The 25,039-nt window shown below is 40.9% G+C and overlaps 1 protein-coding gene and 1 long non-coding RNA gene across 5 annotated transcripts in view; one reads left to right on the top strand and one right to left on the bottom strand.

The window, feature by feature from the left end:
- LOC133539116 (uncharacterized) overlaps positions 1-25,039 on the bottom strand; it is a 1,110,877-nt gene that overhangs the window by 276,229 nt on the left and 809,609 nt on the right. The window lies entirely within an intron of this gene.
- Positions 1-25,039, top strand: part of hhip (hedgehog interacting protein) — a 92,518-nt gene that overhangs the window by 21,155 nt on the left and 46,324 nt on the right. For all 4 annotated transcript variants that reach the window (XR_009803186.1, XM_061881188.1, XM_061881189.1 and 1 more), the window contains exons 3-4: positions 5,338-5,482; positions 9,138-9,339. Coding sequence is in view for 3 of the 4 variants with exons in the window: in XM_061881188.1 (XP_061737172.1) it covers positions 5,338-5,482; positions 9,138-9,339 (347 nt within the window). In the remaining variant the exon portion in view is untranslated. The remainder of the gene's footprint in view (positions 1-5,337; positions 5,483-9,137; positions 9,340-25,039) is intronic.

A 25,039-nucleotide genomic window follows, 5' to 3' on the forward strand; every position in this document is an offset into this window, starting at 1 on the left:
ATAAAATGACAAAACTTTTCTTCTACATATAAAAAGTGCAACATTAAACAGTTTCAAGTCAACTCAGCCTCAGATTAACTTTTCTTCCCTCCCCCCCAGCCTGGCTAACTTGGCTGTAAGAGGATATATGGGCTTATTGTTCTTCCACCATAGAAGTGGGTCAAAATTTAGTTTTTAATGCAATACAGCAACCTCCCGCGACCCCGGACGGGACAAGCGGTTGAAAAATGGATGGATGGATGGATGGTCTTAAATCTGTTGCTATAAAAACATTTGTTATTGCTTTAGCCCTGCCTGACTTGCCGAGGAGAGGCTGCTTGAATGCGGGGGTGCCGTTTCAAAGGAGTTAGCATGTTTGACGTGTTGGCTGAAGCGTACCTTACGGCTGCTGAACAATGTCGGCAAACCTCCGTCCTCCATTGTTGTATCGCACCGCGCAGCCAAAGTGTTCCCAAACGTGAGATGTTAACGAGACAGGAGGGTCTTCCAGCTCTGGCTTTTACATGTTGTCCAAGCCCGGTCGCTGTTAGCCTGCCGTATGTTGTGCCTCGCTCTGCATTGTTTACACAACAGGCGGTGCACTACCTAATATATCCGTGTGGAAACTCGTTCGGTACACCTCTGAACCGAACTGAAACCCCCGTACCGAAAAGGTTCAATACAAATACACGTACCGTTACACCCTTACTAGCGACCATCACAAATTAGAATCCATGCGAAAGAAAATCAGACGGGCCTTGTCATGGTCCAAGTTTAATTCCCCCACTCGACATCTATTCCATAATTATCATCTCTTAAGACTGACAGAGTTCAATAGTTATCACAGTGCTTGTCTAACCTATCTATCTAGTAACCTATCTGTAGCTTGGTTTCTATCTATCGTCCCCAGCATACCTACAAGACTCGTAACTTTGACCTGATATCAGGTAAACATCGTCTACTGGCGTGTACTGCTCAAAGAGTTGTATACAGGGGACCAAAGATCTGGAACCGGCTTGATGAGAGCCTCAGAATACTGTATTCATTCTCCAACTTCAAAAAGAAACTGAAATCATACGTATTACCACCTATCTCTAATGCATCATGTGCCGTAGACTACTGTTGGGTTGTGCGAGGTTGAATGAATGTATGTATGTATGTATGTGTATTTTTACTTTTGTGCTCCTATTTTGTGTTTATCAGATCACGTTTTGTGCTTGCCACCATGTTTCTGCATTCCATGCATATACTGACCTCTGGACCACCTGCTAAAAGTTTATTCTAGTTTATCCGGGGGACCCTTTCACTTACCATCATCCTTAAATTGATATTCACTACTGTTGTAATCGTAATATGGCAACGTGAATACAATTGAAACTTGAAACACTCCCAAAGTCAGCCGAAAACTCCAGAAAGTCAGTTATTCGATGAGTGTGGGAGGCGCCAATAATCAATCGTTTGAGGGGATGCACACTGTGACAATCCCTAGTTTAGGTTGTGGGGAATGTTGCTTAAAAGTTGTTATTCCAACAAACGTGGTCAGCTCAAATCAAAGTGTTAATTGTGCTTTGATTGACACACAGTTTTAAATACCATTTTTGGCATCTCAAGTAACCTTACAAACACAAACATTTTTTAACATGGTCCGAATAAAATTTTGACCTGTGTTCAACAAGCCGCATGATGTTTTTCAGATGACTTAACTGTTTTTATGCAAACTGTCTCAATGAACATCAGGTTTACATCTGTTGTAATGATAACAAACTACAGTTTTGTTCATTTTAGCAAGATACCCAACAAGTCCATCATGACCACACCAATTTCGAAGCATCGCACATTTTAGAAGTGTTTGTTTTAAACTCTGTCTTGTCATGTGAAGTTAAACCTAATGAGCCAAGTGTGCAACGCAATATGGACTGACCAGGACCTGTTGAAGTCATTGATGCGTGGCGTTGATTCTAGCCGTCTGTCTCATCCACTTTTTGCTAACAGACAAAGGATACAAATATGCAAACTATAGTTGTAACTTTATGTAACTGCCAGAATTTGAATCCAATTATTTTACGATTGGTCGGACGCTGCCAATCACTCCTGGCTCTATAATGTACACTGCACAACTAATGAAAGCCAGCCGTGGTTAAAAACATGAATTATGCTTAACTTGCGCAGTGTAGGACCTGTGTAAGGAGCACTAGGACAGAGCCGTAGACTCCAGCTCAAGCGTCCATCTGCCTTGAAATCTAATGTAGACTGAGGGTACAGTACAGTTCATTGTAAAAAGACGGATTATAAACTGACAATGTGTTAACCTTACCTTACCCTAAAGCACTTGTCAGCGGTGCAAGTCCTTGCCAGCCACCATAAAACGTCGCTCTGCACTCATGAAACCCACTGGACCTTGATTAGGTCGACATTTACTGGCCCTCACTCTCACTTCACAGCTAGAAGGTCTCCAACCTTTCCACCACCATTCCTCTTTTTTTCCTCGCATATCTTCCCTCGCACTCACTCCCGAGTCCCGAGCCAGCACGGTTAAGATAACTGCCGACACAAGCGGGTGGGTGGTATAGCCCTGGCTGTGTTCTCTGTGCGTGTTTGATCTCCATGTTGTGTTTAGATGTTCAAGAGGGATATCCTATCACCTCCACTATTTGCTGCGGTCTGTCCTTGTGGTCGCCGGCTGTGTGGCATGGGACGCTGAAAAACGGAGTGGCAGTAGTGGGGGGTCAGTTTGTGTTTTTATTGCCTGTGGATTTGCTCCCTTCTGTCTTCTGGTTTCCGCTAAAGCAAACAATATTGCCCAGATTGTTTTTAGGTCGCAAAGGGGGGTTCCTGAGGTGCCCAGCTCACTTTGCTTCTTGCTTAGAATAATGTTGTGACAGCACTTTTTTATGCCAGTGTGTGGGTGTATGATCTGAATGCCGGTTAAAACACCTAACAAAAACCCACAACTCTTTTATGAATAAATGATAAATGGGTTGTACTTGTATAGCGCTTTTCTACCTTGAAGGTGCTCAAAGCGCTTTGACACTACTTCCACATTTACCCATTCACACACACATTCACACACTGATGGAGGGAGCTGCCATGCAAGGCGCCAACCAGCAACCATCAGGAGCAAGGGTGAAGTGTCTTGCTCAGGACACAACGGACGTGACGAGGTTGGTTCTAGGTGGGATTTGAACCAGTGACCCTCGGGTTGCGCACGGCCACTCTCCCACTGCGCCACGCCGTCCCCAATGAAATATTCTCTTCTTTTATCTATCTTTCCATATTCCCTAATATAGTACAAGGATCCCAGACGTCCGCTACTTAGCGGAATTCCGCTATTGTTCTCGCCAAGTGGTATGTTTTTTTTTAGATTTTCATACAAACCGCTAACACAATGCATATTGATCTAGTTGGGTTGCTTTGGTTGACATTCAGGAACGCTCGTAAGTAAAATACCAATATAATCCTCACCCTAAGATGTCATGTAATAAAAACGCTTAATGTTATAATTGAACTAAGAGACAAATTTGTAGCAGAGACTTGGAATATAATCTTATATCCATTGCTTTACTAAGTGACTCACTAGTTCAACAAAATGTTTTAAGTACATTCTTTATTTTAATTATCTCAATATTTTTGTATTTATTTGGACCTTCAAATTGATATTTTCATACATGAAAACACTAGCTCTAAGTCCATTTTCATTGAATTAAGTACCCCCTGAAACTCCAAAAGTGCCCCCTTGAACCTCTGCTGAATATTTCAATGTATATATTTTTATTTTACCGTACTAGGATCCATGCCAGTGACTTATATTGACTCATTTGCTAATATTACTAGTGATCTATCAACTGTGTTGCATTTATTAGTAAGTTTTTTAACCCTTTTGCTTTGGAATTGTGCGTACAACATAAATCTTGTCTATTTTAAACGTTAGCTTTGTAGATTGATACCATGTTTGCTTTGCTGGCTGCACACATATGCCAGTCGTAGTAAATGCATTAGGGTGGGGGCCAATACTTAAGGTAATTATGTTATTCCTGAGATAATTTAGGGCTTGTAACATTATGAGTTATTAGAAAATAACAGTTTATCACAAGAGGTTTGTAATAGCGTTGACTGTGAGGTTTGTTTCCCCGGAAGGCAAAGAAAAGTTGGCACGGGCAAGACGTGAAGGTAGGGACTTATTTATTTATTGCTATAAAAAAGGTACAAAACTAAGGTGCGCACAATGGCGGAGAACAAACTTGACTAATGAAAACAAAAGACTAACTAACACAAAGGCAATTAACTATGAACACGAAACAAAAACACTTACTTTGGCATGGCATGAAGCATGAACTATAATGAACAGGAATCCCATGGTTAGCAGAGGTAGTATAGATAGATAGATAGGATAGGATAATGTCACCAGGACGAAGAACAGAAACAGACCGGCTAATTGCATTGACATGATCAGTGAAAACAGGTGCGTGACTTGACAGGTGAAAACTAATGTGTTGCTATGGTGACAAAACAAACCAAAGTGCACAAAGAGTCCAAAAACAAAACCGAACATGACTAAAACAAAATATGATCACACAGATATGACAAGTTTTGGCTTTTCTATTATTTAATCTTGCAAAAACAATTAATTTTGTCTCCATGGATGTTACATTGACAGGGCATACAGTAGCAGTTCTCTTTCTCCGGGGGAAAAAAAAGCTGAAACGAAGAATCAACCGTACATTGAGCCAATCTGATACATGATATGTTTGTGTATAAGAAGAATATTAATATCCTAAACATACTCAGTCCTGTTTATTATATACCGAAGGCCAAACATTTTGAGTTCCTGAGGTTTTTTTCCAATTTTCCAAAGACTTCCATGTCTCGCTCACCCACCAGGAGACACCATACATTTGTATCAAACTGACAGTTGGTGTACATTGTCAATAAATGTTTGTAGCGATTGCAAGTATTTATTATTTGATACGCACAAACATTGCCCCCTTAGCCAAAACCATGTCGGTGTAAATTAGAATCCAGACTGCATCACCGCTCTCGCTATGATTTGCAGTTTGCAACAGATTTACAATTTGGAACCTGAAAAAAATCTTGTCCACATTTGGTTTGGCTTGACATCTCCTAGCTTGTTCTTTCCTGTGGTTAGGTTTGACCCACCATGCAAAACTCCAGCAAACACACTCACACACATATCATATCCCTTTTCCCTTCCCGTCCATCACTCATCTCTTCTCTTTTGTCCTACTTACAAACACCGCACAGACAATTACCAACGCATGTGCTACCAAACTAAATTCCGCTCCACTTCATTTATCAATGCACAAATCTACCCACCCATACTTTTTTTTGTGTGTTTGCTAGAATTGTTCCAAGCTGATGTGGACGAGTTCTGCCAATACTATGGGAGACGGGATGCCAGTCTATGCTTTCCAGATTTTCAGCGAAAGCAACCTCAAGGCCAAGATTCCAACTACTTGGGAGATGAAAAAATTGAAGATATCAGCAGGTTTGTGGCCAAATGTGTTATTTAGTATGAAACAGTGTTGTTCTTATACCAACATTTTGGTACCAAAATGTATTTCGATACTTATTGCTACTTTTCAAAATAAAAGGGACCACAAAAATAATTCATTATTGGCTTTATTTTAACAGAAAATTTTATAATACGTTAAACATATGTTTCTTATTGCAATCAAATAACGATTTTGGCTTTAATAACATGGTGAACAACATACCAGACAACTTTTCTTTTAGCATTAAAGGCCTACTGAAATGAGATTTTCCTATTTAAACGGGGATAGCAGGTCCATTCTATCTGTCATACTTTGTCATTTCACGATATTGCCATATTTTTGCTGAAAGGATTTAGTAGAGAACATCGACGATAAAGTTCACAACTTTTGGTCGCTTAAAAAAAAGCCTTGCCTGTGCCGGAAGTAGCAGACGATGACATCACCGGTGTGAGGGCTTCTCACATCCTCACATTGATTATAATGTGAGCCTCTGGCAGCAAGAGCTATTCGGACCGAGAAAGCGACAATTTCCCCATTAATTTGAGCGAGAATGAAAGATTCGTGGATGAGGAAATCTAGAGTGAAGGCCTAGAGGGAAAAAAAAGGCGAGGGCAAGTGTTAGCGATTCAGATGTTTTTAGACACATTTACTAGGATAATTCTGGGAAATCCCTTATCTGCCTATTGTGTTGCTAGTGCTTTAGAGAGTTAAAGAGTACCTTAAAGTCGGAGGGGTGTGGCCACAGGTGTTTTGACGGCAGAGTCTCTGAGAGAAGTCACGGCAGCAGGAGGATGCTGGCTCCATTGATCGCCGGTAAGAAGCGACTTATTTCCACAATTTTCTCACCGAAAACTGCCAGTTGACATGTACTCGTGATCCATGTTCGCTTGACCGCTCTGATCCATAGTGAAGCTTCACCGCCGGGAATTTCAAACAAGGAAACACTGTGTGTTATTGTGGCTAAAGGCTAAAAGCTTCCCACCTCCATCTTTCTACTTTGACGTCTCCATAATTAATTGAACAAATTGCAAAAGATTCAGCAACACAGATGTCCAAAACACTGTGTAATTGCACGATGAAAAGAGACGACTTTTAGCCGTAAGTGGTGCTGAGCTAATTTGTCCCCTCCAACCAATAACGTCACAAACACGTGTCATCATCACGTCATTATTCCGCGACATTTTCAACAGCAAACTCCGCGGGAAATTTAAAATTGTAATTTAGTAAACTAAAGCGGCCGTATTGGCATGTGTTGCAATGTTAATATTTCATCATCGATATATAAACTATCAGACTGCGTGGTCGCTAATGGTGGCTTTCAGTAGGCCTTTAAGTAAACAAACGGGTTACAGAGGCTCCTATTTTGGCTGTTGACGTATGCAGTAACATATTGTGTCATTTCCCTTTGTATTATTTTGTCAAAATTATGAGGGACAATTGATAGAAAATTAATGGGTTATTAATCTACTTGTTAAATTTGTTTACTTTTTCTTTTAACATGTTCTACCTACACTTCTGTTAAAATGAAATAAGCACTTATTCGTCTGTTGTTTGGATACTTTACATTAGTTTTGGGTGATACCACTCATTTGGGTCCATTTGGTATTGATCCAATACCAAGTAGTTGCAGGGTCATCCATTGGTCAGACTCATACTTCAAAGTCCTCTTGTCTCCAGGGATGTATTTCCTGAGATTATAAGCAATAAAAAATGGATGGTATTTGTGAGAAACGTAGTTTTTGTCCCTATTGCGGAAGGATTAGTGATTTAGAAGTCGCTAAAACACTGTGCAGGGATGCTAGCTGCTGGTTAGCTAGCGAGAACTCTGTAGTGCATTGCTTCACCTCGTTAGTTTTAGCGCCAAAACATGTCTACTTTCCCTCCTCTGTCTCAACACTGTTTCAGCTTGTAAGTGCTCCGAGTGTGTGTTGACTCACATGCACCTTGGCTCATATCAACAATGTCACCACGGTGTGCCATCAGGTGCATGAAAAAAAAAGGTACTGGTATTTTTAAAATACCGGTATACCGTACAAGCTTTGTTTGAAAGATGTACGGTACACACTATGTTTTGGGGAAATTGATTTTTCCTTTGGCCAGTGGCGGTCCGTCAGATTCATCCTGTTCAACCTTGACGTGCATGTTGGTGTAGAAGCAACAGGTGGAGTCACATGCTCACTGACCCGTTCTTAGGTTTTCAAAGAGACCGCTGCGCGGTCTAATCCTCAAGTTTGTTCAGAGTGCCTTTGTTCAGCTTTGCCCACGCAATAGAAATGCGTCAGTCTGGCCTTTCATCTCCATTTCCCCCCGAAGCTAGAAGATCCGACTGCCCTGCGACACCAATAATCTAATATGAACGCTTTAGACTTTATTCTAACTTGTTTAGATTCCAAAGACAGTGAAAAACAATGTGCAGGAGAAAACCTAACATGTGGAGTTAATGCTATCAATTGATTTTGACAAACTGCACAGCCTTGACCTTCATTTGCAACTCACAGAGGAGTTGTTTGGAATGTTTGGATATTTTCTATGCTCATATAAATCATTCAAATCTGGGTACGGAGGATTTGATTTAATACACTCGTAGTTCTCTATGTCATCAGTTTCTGATGCATTAAATAGTATAACAGTGCAAAATGTTGCTCATTTGTCGTGGTCTATCTTGAACTATTTGGAAAAAAAGATATAAAAATAACTAAAAACTTGTTGAAAAATAAACAAAGGGATTCAATTATAAATAAAGATTTCTACACATAGAAGTAAGTAATCATCAACTTAAAGTGCCCTCTTTGGGGATTGTAATAGAGATCCATTCATGAACTTAATTCTAAACATTTCTTCACAAAAAAGAAATCTTTAACATCAATATTTATGGAACATGTCCACAAAAAATCTGGCTGTCAACACTGAATATTGCATTATTGCCTTTTCACAATTTGTGACCTTACATTCATATTTTTTTGGATTATTATTCAATAAATATATTTATAAAGGATTTTTGAATTGTTGCTATTTTTAGAATATTTCAAAAAAAATCTCGCGTACCCCTTGGCATACCTTCAAGTACCTCCAGGGGTACGCGTACCCTCATTTGAGAACCACTGTCTTTCAGGATGGCGACTGACATGAAGTCATCTTTTCTAATGTTTTCAGACTTCATTTCATCTTGTAGACACAAATGGATGATTCTGGAGGTCCAAAATTAAAGAATAATGTACAGGCATATCTTGGGCAGCTACAGTAAATGGGATTATGGGGGCCTATGTCAAATTTGCTTGCAGGGGGTATGAAGTTACTGTTGTAAAGTGGTTTATTTAGGCAGGATGGAGTTTATTGGCCTTTGCTTCTCTGGAAAGACCGAACAATCATTTTGTTGTCGACTTTATTACTACTTTTCTTATCACGTGATTACGTGCGGATTTTCGAGATCTCATAAAAGTCAGCGCTATTTCACTGCATTCAGTGGAAATCCGTGGACGGTTAATCATGTCAATACATCAAAAACACAAATTACACCTTGTGAACCAGTGGCCTCTTTTTACTTAACTACTGATTCCTATTCTCCTACCACCTATTTCCTTAAAACTGCATTATCCGCCCCTGCAATCCTTCCTCTCTGACCTGTTTTGTATCTCCGCCGTTACCCAGGAAACACAAACACAACTGCTACTGTGCCCAGGAGGTGTTGAGTGGTCTGCGGCAGCCGGTGGCCGTTATGCACTGCGGGGATGGATCCCAGCGGCTCTTTGTCCTAGAAAGGGAGGGGTTTGTCCATATACTCACCCATGAACTCCAGCTGCTCAAGGAGCCCTTCCTGGACATCCACAAGCTCGTGCAGAGCGGCCTGAAGGTAGGAATGAGTCACTAAAAACTAGCTGCCTTTACAAAGTGGCCATATTTGTATTCCTACAGAGATTTACTATGAAAGTGTTTGCACTTAAGTAAACATCACTGCGGCTCGTGTTGTTGACCGCGAGGAACATCTCTGGGCTGAGACAAATCCTTTAAAAGCAGTGCCTGCTCACTATTAGTCTTCAATTATATAATTGCGGCGAACAAGAGCTCATTCATTAAACGCCATCGCAGCCAATCATTATGTTATTTTCTGCTAATTAACTGTACATACAGCTCGCATTGTGCGCACTAATTCCCACAAGATGGGTTAATGGCCTGCCTAATCTATCCCACATTGTTCCGATACTGCACACGATGAATTTCATGTTACTGCATCTCTGAGGACATTGGAACTATACTTATTACAATTAGGGCAATTCTTTTATCCATAGTCTTTTCAGGTGTTCACTCACCATATGTGTTGCAATGTTTACCTTGTCTACCTGACCTCCTGTCAGTGTTACAGTCGGTCGCCTGGAATGGGAAACTTGGCAGGATGCCAGGATTTCATGGGGCATACAAACGTGTTGTACAGTATTACCGTAATTTACAAGCTCAATTGGTTCCCTAATCGAGCTTGTAACTGAAAGCTCTTAAATCAACGTTGCCCATTTCAATTAATTAATTTTGTGGTTGGCCCCCCTCAAATAAACGGCCATTTTAACATGTACCGTATTTTTCGGATTATAAATCGCTCTGGAGTATACGTGGCACCGGCCGAAAATGCATAACAAAGAAGGAAAAAAACATATATACGTCGCACTGGAGTACAAGTTGCAGTTTTGGGGGACATTTATTTGATAAAACCCAACACCAAGAATAGACATTTGAAAGGCAATTTAAAATAAATAAAGAATAGTGAACAACAGGCTGAATAAGTGTAGGTTATATGAGGCATAAATAAGCAACTGCTATGTTAACCTAACATATGGTAAGAGTCATTCAAATAACTATAACATATAGAACATGCTATACCTTTACCAAACCATCTCTCACTCCTAATCCATAAATCCCATGAAATCTTCTTCCTGGATGTTGCTTCTAAACAACTCTGCCAACTTCAAAGGTATGTGCCGCTTCCTCTTGTCCTTTTCTGCTGAATATTTCACTACGTCCAGTTTGTAATCTGCAGAACATGATTTCCTTTTCGGTGCCATTTTTGTTCAGCCCTTCTCAGTTTTTATAAGTTACCGCCAACGATGAAATGATCCATTTTAATAGCTACGGCAATAGCATATAGCAGTTATCATTCCATGACCCACAATGCACTTCTGCCATGACCCTCCCCCGCCAAATTCTTAATGGTTGACGTGTGTGTGACGATTGCTGACATTTTCTTCATCTCTTCCGCGAATGAGATAAATAATATTTGATATTGTGTAATCTGCAGAACATCATTTCCTTTTCGGTGCCATTTTTGTTCAGCCCTTCTCAGTTTTTATAAGTTACCGCCAACGATGAAATTATCCAATTGAATAGCTATGGCAGTAGCATATAGCAGTTAGCATTCCATGACCCACAATGCACTTCTGCCTTGACCCTCCCCTGCCGAATTCTTATTGGTTGACGTGTGTGTGACGATTGCTGACGTTTTCTTTGTCTCTTCCGCGAATTAGATAAATAATATTATTTGATATTGTGTAATCTGCAGTACATGATTTCCTTTTCGGTGCCATTTTTGTTCAGCCCTTCTCAATTTTTATAAGTTACCGCCAACGATGAAATGATCCAATTTAATAGCTACGACATTAGCATATAGCAGTTAGCATTCCATGACCCACAATGCACTTCTGCCTTGACCCTCCCCTGCCGAATTCTTATTGGTTGACGTGTGTGTGACGATTGCTGACGTTTTCTTTGTCTCTTCCGCGAATTAGATAAATAATATTATTTGATATTGTGTAATCTGCAGAACATCATTTCCTTTTCTGTGCCATTTTTGTTCAGCCCTTCTCAATTTTTATAAGTTACCGCCAACGATGAAATGATCCACTTTAATAGCTACGACATTAGCATAAAGCAGTTAGCATTCCATGACCCACAATGCACTTCTGCCTTGACCCTCCCCTGCCGAATTCTTATTGGTTGACGTGTGTGTGACGATTGCTGACGTTTTCTTTGTCTCTTCCGCGAATTAGATAAATAATATTATTTGATATTGTGTAATCTGCACTACATGATTTCCTTTTCAACGCCATTTTTGTTGAGCCCTTCTCAGTTTTTATAAGTTACCGCCAACGATGAAATGATCCAATTGAATAGCTACGGCAGTAGCATATAGCAGTTAGCATTCCATGACCCACAATGCACTTCTGCCTTGACCCTCCCCTGCCGAATTCTTATTGGTTGACGTGTGTGTGACGATTGCTGACATTTTCTTTGTCTCTTCTGCGAATTAGATAAATAATATTATTTGATATTGTGTAATCTGCAGTACATGATTTCCTTTTCGGTGCCATTTTTGTTCAGCCCTTCTCAATTTTTATAAGTTACCGCCAACGATGAAATGATCCAATTTAATAGCTACGACATTAGCATATAGCAGTTAGCATTCCATGACCCACAATGCACTTCTGCCATGACCCTCCCTCGCCGAAGTCTTATTAGCTGACGTGTGTGTGACGATTGCTAACGTGTGTGTGACGATTACTGACATTTTCTTCGTCTCTTCCGCGAATGAGATAAATAATATTATTTGATATTGTGCAATCTGCAGTACATGATTTCCTTTTCGGTGCCATTTTTGTTCAGCCTTTCTCAGTTTTTCTAAGTTACCGCCAACGATGAAATTATAAATTTTAATAGCTACAGAAGTAGCATATAGCATTTAGCATTCCATGACCCACAATGCACTTCTGCCCGAATTCTTATTGGCTGACGTGTGTTTGACAATTGCTGACATTTTCTTGGTCTCTTCCGCGAATGAGATAAATAATATTATTTGATATTTTACAGTAATGTGTTAATAATTTCACACATCAGTCGCTCCGGAGTATATGTCGCACCCCCGGCCAAACTATGAAAAAAACTGCGACATATAGTCCGAAAAATACGGTAATCTTTATTAAAAAGAAAAATAAACTTTCCGACAGTAGTTTTATGAAGTAATGTAATATTGCTGGCACAAGAAGTGCCGCATTGAACGCTGGTCATTTATGCTTGGGAGAGTGGACTTCTTTGTGGGGTGGATGCCTTTTGGATATTTTCTGGTGGGCGCGGGAGCTGACTGCTGCTTCAGTTGGTGCCAACTGGCAGTGCTGCGTTCCAGCAGCATTGTCGGTCACGATTTGTTTCTTTGGTTTGGTGGGTGTCTTCCCCTCCACCGACTGCATCGCAGTCTTCTTCTTGTCCCTGTTTTTGTTGGTAGGGGCGGCATGGCGTGGGTGGAGCAGCCGTGCCAGAAACTTGAGGGTTGCAGGTTCGCTCCCTGCCTCTTGCCATCCAAAATACTGATACTTCACACTTGTCCCCAGTGCCGCTCACACTGGTGAATCGGAGGGATCAGTTCACACCAGGGAAGATGTGGCTAAAATGTAGCTTACCACCACCATGTGTGAATGTGAAGTGAATGGACGATGGGTTCTCACTTCTCTATGAAGCGCTTTGAGTGTCTAGAAAAGCGCTATTATCTAATCCAGTATTATTATTATTATTATTGTTATTAGGCAGTACGGTGGAACAGGGGTTAGTGCATGTGCCTCACAATACAAAGGTCCTGAGAAGTCCTGAGTTCAAACCTGGGCTCGGGATCTTTTTGTGTGGAGTTTGCATGTTCTCCCCGTGACTGCATGGGTTCCCTCCGGGTACTCCGGCTTCCTCCCACCTCCAAAGACATGCACCTGGGGATAGGCCCCTCCCACCTCCAAAGACATGCACCTGGGGATAGGTTGATTGGCATCACTAAATGGCCCCTAGTGTGTGAATGTGAGTGTGAATGTTGTCTGTCTATCTGTGTTGGCCCTGCAATGAGGTGGCGACTTGTCCAGGGTGTACCCCGCCTTCTGCCCGAATGCAGCTGAGATAGGCTCCAGCACCCCCCACAACCCCAAAAAGGGAAAAGTGGTAGAAATGGATGGATGGATTATCGTTATTGTACTTGCATCTCAAAATACTAGTACGTTGAGTTGTTCTGTTTGGTTGGTGACTTGTCTGTAGCAATTAAACACAACGCTACTTTCAAATCTTAATGCCTCCAAGAGTCTACAGTTTTGAAATTATTGTCATTTTTGTTAAAAATAGGACTCAAAGGTTGCATTTACTGTCATCATATGTGTTGCATCTTGAGAGAAGTCCAGGCACTGCTTACATTAGCTGCTACTGCTAGCTTTGTGCAGCAATTTATGTTCTATTAACACATTAATATTACATTTTTACTAGGGGTGTAACAGTAGGTGTATTTGTATTGAACCGTTTCGGTTCAGTTCGGAGGTGTACCGAACGAGTTTCCAAACGGACATTTTAAGTAGCGTACCGCATGTTGTGTAAACAATGCACACCGAGGCAGAACAAAAGGCATGCTAGCAGCGACCGGGCTACGATAGACTGAACATACCTCCTATTTTCACCGGATATGTTCTCTTTTACGGGGCTGTCTGAGTGGAGTTTCTTAAATGCCTCATATGTCCGGCATTTTAAGTTTGGGTTGCGTGTATTTTCAATGTACACTCAGGGTTAAGAAGGGGTTAAAAACAAAACAAATTGTGCACGCAGCAGCATTGGTGAGGGAGGGGCAGAGACAGAGAGAGCGAGAGAGTTATGATAAACGCGCATGCGTCGCCAGACTCTGTTTTTTACCCATAGATTTATCAGATTTTATTTTTTATTATCTATAGCAGGGGTGTCAAAAGTGTGCCCCGGAAGCCATTTACGGCCCACGGCACATTCTAAAAATACCATTAAAATAAACATAAACAAAAGTGAAATAAAAAAGCTTAAAGGCTAAATGTAATTTTAAAAAAGTTGCAATGTTGACTAATAAAACAAAGCTGGTTTTTTTTCTTTCAAACTGTTATTGCTCAAAAAATAATATTGAATCAAAATCAATGTTATTATGATTTATTGACCTATCCAAGGTTCGGATTACTTCACATCAAATATTCCACAAAGAAAAATATTTTTGGTGGAAGATTTTGCAAATTTGGTAAATAAATAACAAAAAAAATTTATATTTTGTTGTTTTCTTACTGTACTGAAAATGAACCGAACCGTGACCTCTGAACCAAGGTGCGTACCGATCCGAATTTTTTGTGTACCGTTACACCCCTAATTTTTACACTAAATGGCAGTCCAGAATGTGAAAATGTAAATTACCTAGTCAGGAAAGACCTTATGATTACAGTTTTACCCTGAAATGGATGAATTCCATTGCCATTATAGACTCGTGTCCAACCTTGTGTTCTGTTCTACATGCAAGGAGTGACGCAGAGTTTGGTCTTTTTTTCATTTCAAATGTTTAGAATTCTTCAGATTGCATGAGGAGATGTCATTGCAGAGATATTTTGAGGGCACGCTCCCAGACAGGAAGTTTGTCCCTCACGCATGCCACCATTCACAGTTTGTTTACAAGGACGGAAAGCAAGCGCGGCCTTTGAATATGTGACTGCCCCCAACGGGTTGCTCTGTCCGCTCCCCTCTTCCTCTTTCTCTCTCTTATCATCGCCCATTCTCCACCTCTCCACTCCGGACAAAGTGATCACGATGATAGTGAGGACGTGGCTCAGTCCCAGGAGTCTTGTTCTGTGTTCCTAGCGGGCAGATGGGCGACACCCCCCCACCCCAAGCCATAAGCCACACAGGGTGGACGCAACCAGGGGGCTAAGGTGTTTACCGGCAGCATCAACAGGATGGAGCTGCCTTCTATACAAAGACCCCCCCCAGAGACGGTCCTGATAACAGGTTTATCATCAGTACCATGCACATGCTTTAATGCTGTAACGTCCTGCGTTTCCTCCTCTATCCCCCTCTCCTCCTCTCTACCTCCTCTCCATGTGCCAATTAAGCAGCATCGAAACAATGCTGTGCTGCTTTGGCGTGGGCTTCATGCTGCGCTGTGGGTGTTCTTCTGTAATTGGATCTCTGTATGCTTGTCCCACCACAAATGCACACCATCCAAGTCATCCTCAGCGCTGTGGTATTCCTGCAACTGCTTGATTATCCTCCCGTTTCTAAAGAGATTGAACAAGACTCAGCTTAAATGTATTTACTTCAGTTTTAACATTCTTTTGGAGTGCTTAAACGCCATACGCAGTTTTAAAACAACTTATTTTTTATGTCTTGTAGTTTCTCATTTATGGTTGTGTAAATATTTCAAAATTCCTAGCCATACAGTGCTTCTTTATTATTTTTTTAAAGGCCTACTGAAAGCCACTACTAGCGACCGCGCAGTCTGATAGTTTATATATCAATGAGGAAGTATTAACATTGCAACACATGTCAATGTGGCCGCTTTAGTTTACTAAATTACAATCTTAAATTTCCCGCGGAGTTTCTTGTTGAAAACATCGCAGAATGATGACGCGTGTTTGTGATGTCTCGGGTTGGAGGGGACATATTAGCCCAGCACCACAAACGGCTAAAAGTTGTCTCTTTTCATCGCATAATTACACAGTATTTTGGACATCTGTGTTGCTGAATCTTTTGCAATTTGTTCAATTAATAATGGAGACTATAAATAAGAATGCTGTTGGTGGAAAGCGGTAGATTGCAGCTGCCTTTAGCACCAAAACACAGCCGGTGTTTCTTTGTTTGTTGTGAAGCTTTGACACATAGCAGTCAAGCGGACATGTTTCTCTACGTCAACCAGCAAGTTTGGGATGGGAAAATAAGTCGGCGCTTACTGGAGACTTCAGTGGATTATGGGACCTACTCCTGTAGCTGTCAAAAAGGCAGCTGTGATATTGGCTCTTCGGCTTCTCTCAGAGACACTGGCGTTCACCGCAGCCATCCGACTTTCAGGCATGACTTCAGAATCTCACTAAAATACTATTAACACAATAAGCAGATAAGGGATTTTCCAGAATTATCCTAGTAAATGTGTCTAATTACATCTGAATCACTCTCACTGCCGCCGCCCGGAGCTGCCACTTTTTTTTTTTTTTTGTGCTTCCCTCTAACTTTCCTCATCCACAAATCTTTCATCTTCGCTCAAATTAATGGGGAAATCCTCGCTTTCTCGGTCCGAATAGCTCTTGCTGCTGGAGGGTATGATAATAAACAATGTTCAGATGTGAGGAGCCCTACAACCCGTGACGTCACACGCACATCGTCTGCTACTTCCGGTACAGGCAAGGCTTTTTTATTAGCGACCAAAATTTGCGAACTTTATCGTGGATGTTCTCTACTAAATCCTTTCAGCAAAAATATGGCATTATGGCGAAATGATCAAGTATGACACATAGAATGGACCTGCTTACCCCGTTTAAATAAGAAAATCTAATTTCAGTAGGCCTTTAAAAAGGCCTGTACAACCAAAGAACAGATTTGTTGTGTGTCTTTTCCAAATGAAGACATCTGTTAGCCACAACAGAAAGCTCAGAGACCACGGACATGTATCAGCCTTTGGATCAGCAGCAGTGAAACGATATATCACAGTTTGCACAAATACGTCACAGCATGTTATTCTCTATCTCTGGGTGCCATGACAGCAGAAGACAGAAACACTGCAAAAAGGGCCAAAATACTTTGACTTTGACTTTTATGGCGCAGATAACTGTTGTGAAATGTGTCTTTTAGCGGACCTCTACAAGTCCGTCAGGAGGAAAATGGGGATAAGAATGAAGTCTAAGGCTGGATTAATATATGTGGTTTAAGTGGTGCAAATCTAACGAATGAACACTACTTTGATACTTTGCATTTAGGGGGTGTGCGCATGTTTGTTTCCAACGAAATACCCATATTGCAGCCTTTACAATTGGCTGATATCGATCCGATGCGATGTCGTCGGCGATCACTCAAAGTATGATTGACCTCCTGTTGGTGGGATTGCCTTCAGGAGAACGCCTGTGCATGAAATCTTTTAAAGTGGGGAGAAACTGGTGCACAGACAGCCATCACACTGTCCTTGGCAAAGAGAAGGCCAGGGTCCAATGGCATGGAGACTAAGACAATTGGGGGCCCATCTTTGCTGCAGCCTTCTCCCGCCTTTGTGACGGTTGTGGACGACAACGGCCGATGCCATGTAAAGACAAATAATAATACATACTTTTTACTTATTGTATATTGCGGAATGTTTGAAAAGTCTTGATAAAGTGATTGCGTGTTGTGATCATGTAGGTCTGGAATGGAATGGACTATTTAGTTGTTATATCTTGTTTTCTTACACCTCTGAGTAGGGATGGGCGATAGGGCTGAAAACTGCATATCAATATGTGTTTTATATCGTCATCGATAATAATTAATATTTTTAAGACATACTGTTTTTAAAATAAAGACCGGAAGAAAAACATAATACATGTAAACATTATTTAAAATGTAACCTTCCTCTGATTAGAATCCCCCAAGCTATCAAGGCAGAAAGGAAAGGAAAAGTCAACACAACCATGGAAAACAATCAATGCAAACAATTCTACAATCAATGGAATGGAATGGAAATGATCTATTGTCAATTCTTAACATGCACAAGACGCATAAGAACTGAAAAGTACATTTTCGGTACAGTCCCACTAAGAGCAGACATACGTTACAGGGAGACAGGACGGGACATCCAACGGATCAGCCATTTTTACGGCGCTCCTTAAAAAATTTGGGAAAGGGGGGAAGAGTAAAAAAATATCAGTCAAAGGCAAGGGAAAAAAACCTCATTTGCAATGCACACATAAACACATTACATTTAATCACGACAACTTGCACAGAGGGGGCGAGTTTGAGCCCTAGAAGGCCCCGAGGGGAAAAACAAGCGGTGGTGAAGGCGTGGGGTGGGGAAGGGGAGGTGTGTGCATGTGTGCCCAATTGTCTTGGGTGTGATGGTGTAATGTTTTCGTTGACTGAGGCCGATCTGAAAAAGTAAGACTCCAGGTGTCTTTGAGGAGGGAGGGAGGTCAAAAGCGTCCATCATTGAGGTGTCCTCGTGGGTGTTTTTTAGAACAGCCTGGTCCTCAAGGCCATTCGAGGGAGTCAAATCGTAGATTAGGATGTTTGTTCTTAGTCCATGCTGGCTCTCTCAAATTCAATTCAATCTTCCTTTTCAGTACTTCTCCATGATGTGATCCATCTTGCGATTTCGTTCAGAAATCGTCACAGTTTGTGTTCCCACAGCCCTGCCCAAACCTTCCATTGCAACAAACAGCTTTTGGGCTCCTTGAGTGGCTGCCATCGTCTTACGAATTTGAGGATACACTAGAGCAATGCCCAGCCCAATCAGCAGGTGCCCCGCGATCACGGTTCCAAATAGGTAGATGTCTTCCACGTCCTCGATGGAAAGGACCGAGAGGCACATGATTCTCCATTTATCCCAGGAGTCTCTCACGTACTCCGCAGCAATGGTTCAATCAGGGCAGCCAGGCTCCCCCGAACCTCTTTTCCTCGTCGAAAAGACTGTCAATTGCATCGATAGTCCAGTTGATCATATTCATGTCTGATGTTTGGATTTGAGGACAGCGCAAAGAATGAGGCTTCAAAAAAGCGAAAACGCAACAAACCGCGAAATATGAACGCGAAGGGTAAAAAAACAAAAAAAAACCACCTACAATCTGATATATGTGATATATCACTACGCTTTAGAACTTTGTAGTAAAAATCTACTTCCGTGTCTGTCCCTGACACCCCCATTTCAGACTGGTCACTCTGGAAACACTCCGTGGAAACGCGCCCCACCCACACTGCTTTGTGCCTGGTCTAAGCTGCTGTGACTTAGAGTACCATAGTACATTACTATAGTAACTAATGAGATTACCATATCCATCCATTTTCTACCGCTTATTCCCTTTTGGAGTCGCGGGGGGCGCTGGCGCCTATCTCAGCTACAATCGGGCCGAAGGCGGGGTACACCCTGGACAAGTCGCCACCTCATCGCAGGGCCAACACAGATAGACAGACAACATTCACACACTAGGGCTAATTTAGTTTTGCCAATCAACCTATCCCGAGGTGCATGTCTTTGGAAGTGGGAGGAAGCCGGAGTACCCAGAGGGAACCCACGCATTCACGGGGAGAACATGCAAACTCCACACAGAAAGATCCCGAGCCTGGGATTGAACCCAAACTGCAGGACCTTCGTATTGTGAAGCAGACGCACTAACCCCTCTTCCACCGTGAAGCCTAGATTGAAGAGATTGCCATAATAACTAGTATATCTTGCAAAAGTGCAGATTTCAACCATTGGAATACTTTGTATAATTCAAGACTTACGGTCATTTGAAAACATCACTGCACATCATAATGGCAGCTACAGTTTCCATCTTAGAGATCTAAAAAAAATATTTGGGAATATCGGGCGGGCCAGATTGAAAAGCTTGATGGGCCGCATGTGGTCCCCGGGCCTTAATTTGCCCAGGTCTTGTCTAAACTGTCAACAGAGGAGGGGTGTTAGGCAAGAACACACACTGGGCTTATAGTTTATGGTGTAAGTTTATTTCAAACATTCATACATTTACAATATGATACAATACATATACATATACTCCACCAATGTGTTACTTACTTTTTGAATTATATCTCAATTCTGTACACTGCTCCTGGAATTTTAATTTTCCTGAGGGAACTCTACTGAAGGAATCAATAAAGTACTATCTATCAAGCTATCTGTCCATCACATACTTCCAGTTTTCCGTTACAACAGGTTTGAACACGTTAGTTCATTTCCTGTTCTCAATTTGTACACAATTTAAATCCATAAATGATAATAAAGTTCTTAATAAATAGTTCAATATGTTGTAATTCACATAATGAGATGAATAAGATGATTTCCTTTTTCAATGCATTTTAAAATGTTTATCAGGATAGTTCGTCTTTGTGCTTTGAGTTTGAGCAGTTTCTAGAACTGAATCATATTAGTACTTCGACTTATTTGCTTAATCCATTCCATGATTTAATTGTACATACTGACCTGCTAAAAGTCTTAAGTTTTGTATGTGCATTCAAATGTTTTTAGTTGGATTTTTTCTAAGGTTATATTTATTCTCTTGTTGGGAAGCATTGTTGTACATTCTTGGGTAGTAGGTTATAGTTGGCTTTGTACATCATTGTAGCTGTTTTCAAATGCACCAGTCATTGAATTTCACATTTTTTGATTCAATAAATAAAGGGTTCTCTATAACCAGTTGTGTGTTATTCTAACTGACCTTTTTTGTAACACAGTTAGTGAATGAAGTAAGGCTGGGCGATATATACGATGTATCGTGGGTTTGTCTCTGTGCGATATAGAAAATGACTACATCATAATATTCGAGTATACGTTCTCACACAGGACTTTAAGTTGCTGGCATATACTTCAGGCTCTCCTCGCTCTTTCCTGTCTCTCCTTCTCGCAGACAAGCAGGCGCACTTTCTTACATACGTCACAAACTGTCACGTCACATACACGCCCTTGTAGGGCAGAGAGCTAGCGTCGTGGCTAACGTTAGCTGCTAACGTGGCCGTACGAGAGAAAGATGCTGCGGCTCTGGTAACAAATGAAGGAAGACTTAATTTTCCAATAAAAACAGCAGGGTTTCCATCGTCTGGCGGTGGTTCGGCTTCAAGTGGGAATATGTCCAACAGACAACCGTATTTTGGCAAGTGTGGGGGGGGGGAGCGTTGCTATAAAAAGTAGCATTACTGCTAATATGTAGCATCGTTTGAAAAGTCACTCGCTAGAGGATGAAGAGAATTTCATAACCTTAGTAACATATCATGGTGAAGGATGAATACTATTCGATTTCCTATTATGCAGCTCATTTTTATTTGACACTTAAAATGTCTCTGACAATCTTGCACTTTGTGTTTTGGAAATGACTTGAATGTTTGTACCATTGCTTAATCACTTTAATAAATATACTTTTGGTCAATTGACTTAGTTGTGATTTCCCTCTCTGCATGAAAGTTTAAAAAGTAGCATATATGAATGCAGTTTGAAGAAGAATGTTTGAATGTAGACACATAGAATCATCATACTGCTGTCATTATATGCATCAAGTGTTCATTCAAGGCCAAGGCAAAATATCGTAATATGTATCGTATATCGCGATATGGCATAAAAAATATTGCGATATTAAAAAAAAAAAAAGGCAATATCGCCCAGCCCTAGAATGCAATGTAGATTTGTAGTTTTTTACCCAAAGTTTTTCTGTGTTTTCCCATCTGGGTTTTGAGTTTTTTCCTTGCCCGGATGTGGGTTCAGACCAGTGATGTCATTGCGGTGTATGCAGCCCTTTGAGGCACATGTAAATAAGAACTATGAAAATAAACTTTGATTGATTGATACTGCTCCAAAGTCATCCAGATATGGTAACACTAGCGAGCACTAGAGTGATGATGGAGTGATTTTTGGTCCAGTACTGATTTTGCATTTATTCATGTATTTCTTGCCAGACTCCTTATGTTGTTTGATTTTTTGTTTTTTAGATTTCCAGTTCATGTTATTATCTCTCATAACCCAAAACATTGTTTTCTTTTGCCCTGTCAATATCCACTCTGTCTTCTTTGTATTTGCATTTGGCTCTCTTCTACTGTTACCGAACCGTATTTTTTAGTTTTACTGAGATTCAAGGCTAGTCAGTTTTTGTCAAATTGTCACTTTAATCTGTTAATTTATTCTGTTATTAATTGTATGAGCTCCTGTGTGTTCTCTCTTGAACAAAACACAGTTGTGTCATCTGCACATAATACTAACTTTAAGTATTTCGTAGCTTTACAAATGTCGTTTGTAAAGAGATTGAAGAACTTTGGTCCTTGTATTGATCTCTGGGGTACGCTGCAAGACGATATAGACATGTGTTCGCCTAGCTTCACGTACTGCTTCCTGTTGGTTAAGTAGGTTCTTAATTAGTTCCAGACCAACACTGAGCTCATGCCATTCTAATTTGTTAAGTAGGATCTTATGATTAATTGTGTCAAATGCTTGTTTTAGATCCATAGACACTGCAGCTGCACACTGTTTACTATCTATTGCATTGGTAATCTCTTCTGTTCTTTTGATTAATGCCAATCAATGTTGAGATGTTGGCTCTGTTTCTGTTGTATGTCTGTGAGTGTTCTACTTTTATTTATTAATTTGTCCAATCTGTCGTTAAATAGTTCTTCAATAAGTTTAGAAACTTGTGGAAGTAAGGAAACAGGCCTAATATATTTAGTAAACTGGTGTTTGTTTTCAGTCTTATAAATCAATACAAATTTTGATTTAAACATTTTGCTTGGGAACTTGACTGTTTGTAACAGTAGGTTGCTGAGATAGGTTAAAGGTTCGGAAATCTTTTCAAAAACCTTTTCTATTGTTTTTATATTAAATCCGTTACATTCAGTTGAGGTCTTGGATTCATTGACAATTTTGGTTATTTCCTCTGTCACGTCAGTCAGGGCTTACAAAGAGTGCGCGTAGTGTTTCTTTACAAAGTGATTTGCCAACTACTGGCCCAACATGTATATAACATTTGTAATTGGTTTTGAAACTCCATATTTTCAGGCTCTTTCCTTATTTCATTAGGCTGTTGTCAAGTAAACATGCCCCCAAAACTGCTGCACTGCATTAGTGGACTCTGTCAGCTCTTCTAAAGCCCAGACAAAGGTCAAAAGCACAATGAGACATTAATTACATAACATCCCTCGATCCCGGCGCTTCATTTTACTCAACATTCTGCAGAGTTTTGTGAGTGTGCTGACTACGCCAAAGTCGGCGCCCCAGAGAACACAAGTGAAGGGAAGCAAGGAATGCAGCAGCAACAGGTGTTTGTGACAAATGAAAAGATAATACCTTGAAAGATTCATTCGGAGTACCAGCCCCCGCCCCCGCCTGACTGGAAGCATGTTGACAGATGCTGTATTTAGTGCTCTATAAAGGGATGGCTATAGTAATGAAGCAATCCAAGGAGTTATTAGCTAGGGAGCAAATAGTTCAGTCCATTGCAACACCGTTTATCTTGGGTGTCACCCCTTGGACTTGGATCACGGCCTCTTTGGAATTGCGGTTACCTTTGGTTTATTTTAGGGATACGGGTCGCTTCACCTCCACATTCAGCATATGGAGCCAGCATCTCAACGTGAGGCTTTTCGGACAATAAAACATTCTGACATTCTCCTGGCGCAGTAATCCCCTGTCTTATGAATCGTTCATCCTCTCCCAAATACCTCCTCTTTTTATTTGACTTCAGCGAGCCTCTATCTAGTCAGACTCTCTGCCTGTTTGGGATTGTATCACCAACTTTCACAACACTTCCCTTCATATTGCAATTGATTGAACCCCTGCGGTTTATAGTGTGGGTCTCTGCTGTTGCTCATCGTTACTTCTGTTGCATTCCTTCGCGGAGAGTCATCCGGTTTTGATTCCACATGTGGGCCGTGTCACCGTCTGCCCCTGACAACTTCCAAACAGAACTCAGAGTTGCAGTAAACCAGTATATGATGTGTAATCTCAGGGTTGTCACATCAGTCCACTACATGCAATTTTTTTCCTGGATTATTTCAAAATACGCCTGAAAGAGAATTCCCGGTTGATTCAGCAGAGACATTTGTTGCAAGACTATTTGCCTAGAGTAAGAACCCTTGAGGTCAAACAAAGTCTGTTTTCCGGTACACTGACTCGTCGATTCCAAAACAGTTTTGTCATTGGAAATCACAGAAATAATCAAAATTTAGACCTTTTTTTTGTAATGATCAAAAAACTTTGAACTGTTTACAAAATATTTACGAGCAAGTAAAACTGGATGTTTAGGTCAGATCTTAGTGGGTTCAATGTGGATTTCACTACGCCAACCAGCGGACTCGTAACCCAAATTTTTGCTCTTAACCAAAGCGTAACAATTAGTCGAGAGACAGCTTGTGACCCGAACATTTTGTAAGCTGGGTCACTCGTACAGCGGGGCACCACTGTATCACTGCTGTACAATAAAACTAAAATACAATTCAACTACCGTACTCATTTTTTGGTCAAGATTTCACATTTGGAGAAATAGAGAGGCACGTTTTTTACGTTATTTCAATTAAATTTCAGGACCATCCTGTCCCCGCTCGGGATGGTCTCCTGCTGGTCCCACTAAGGACTGAACTGTCACTATTATGTTAGATCCACTATGGACTGGACTTTCGCAATATTGTGCTCGACCCACTCGACGTCCATTACATCCGGTCTCCCCTGGGGAGTCACCCACATCTGCTGTCCTCTCCAAGGTTTTTCATAGTCATTCACATTGACGTTCCACTGGGTTGTGAGTTTTTCCTTGCCCTTATGTGGGATCTGAACAGAGGATGTCGTTGTGGCTTATGCAGCCCTATGAGACACTTGGGATTTAGGGCTATATAAATAAATATTGATTGATTCAATTTTAATTGATTTGGAACATGCTTAGACTTCCCAATCTTGCATTCTCTTCAAGTAAGCAACCGTTCAAAAAGAGGCGTAGAAGCAAGCACTTGGCAAGCAATTTTTAAGGGTCATAAAAGTGTAAAAATAAGTTCACTCCTCTATTGGCAACTGTATCAATAAATGATAGACCCATATGGAGCGTGTTCCTTTACGTAAAGACGAAACA

The sequence above is a fragment of the Nerophis ophidion genome, linkage group LG20, assembly GCF_033978795.1.
Source record: "Nerophis ophidion isolate RoL-2023_Sa linkage group LG20, RoL_Noph_v1.0, whole genome shotgun sequence".
In the NCBI taxonomy this organism is placed as follows: Eukaryota; Metazoa; Chordata; class Actinopteri; order Syngnathiformes; family Syngnathidae; genus Nerophis; species Nerophis ophidion.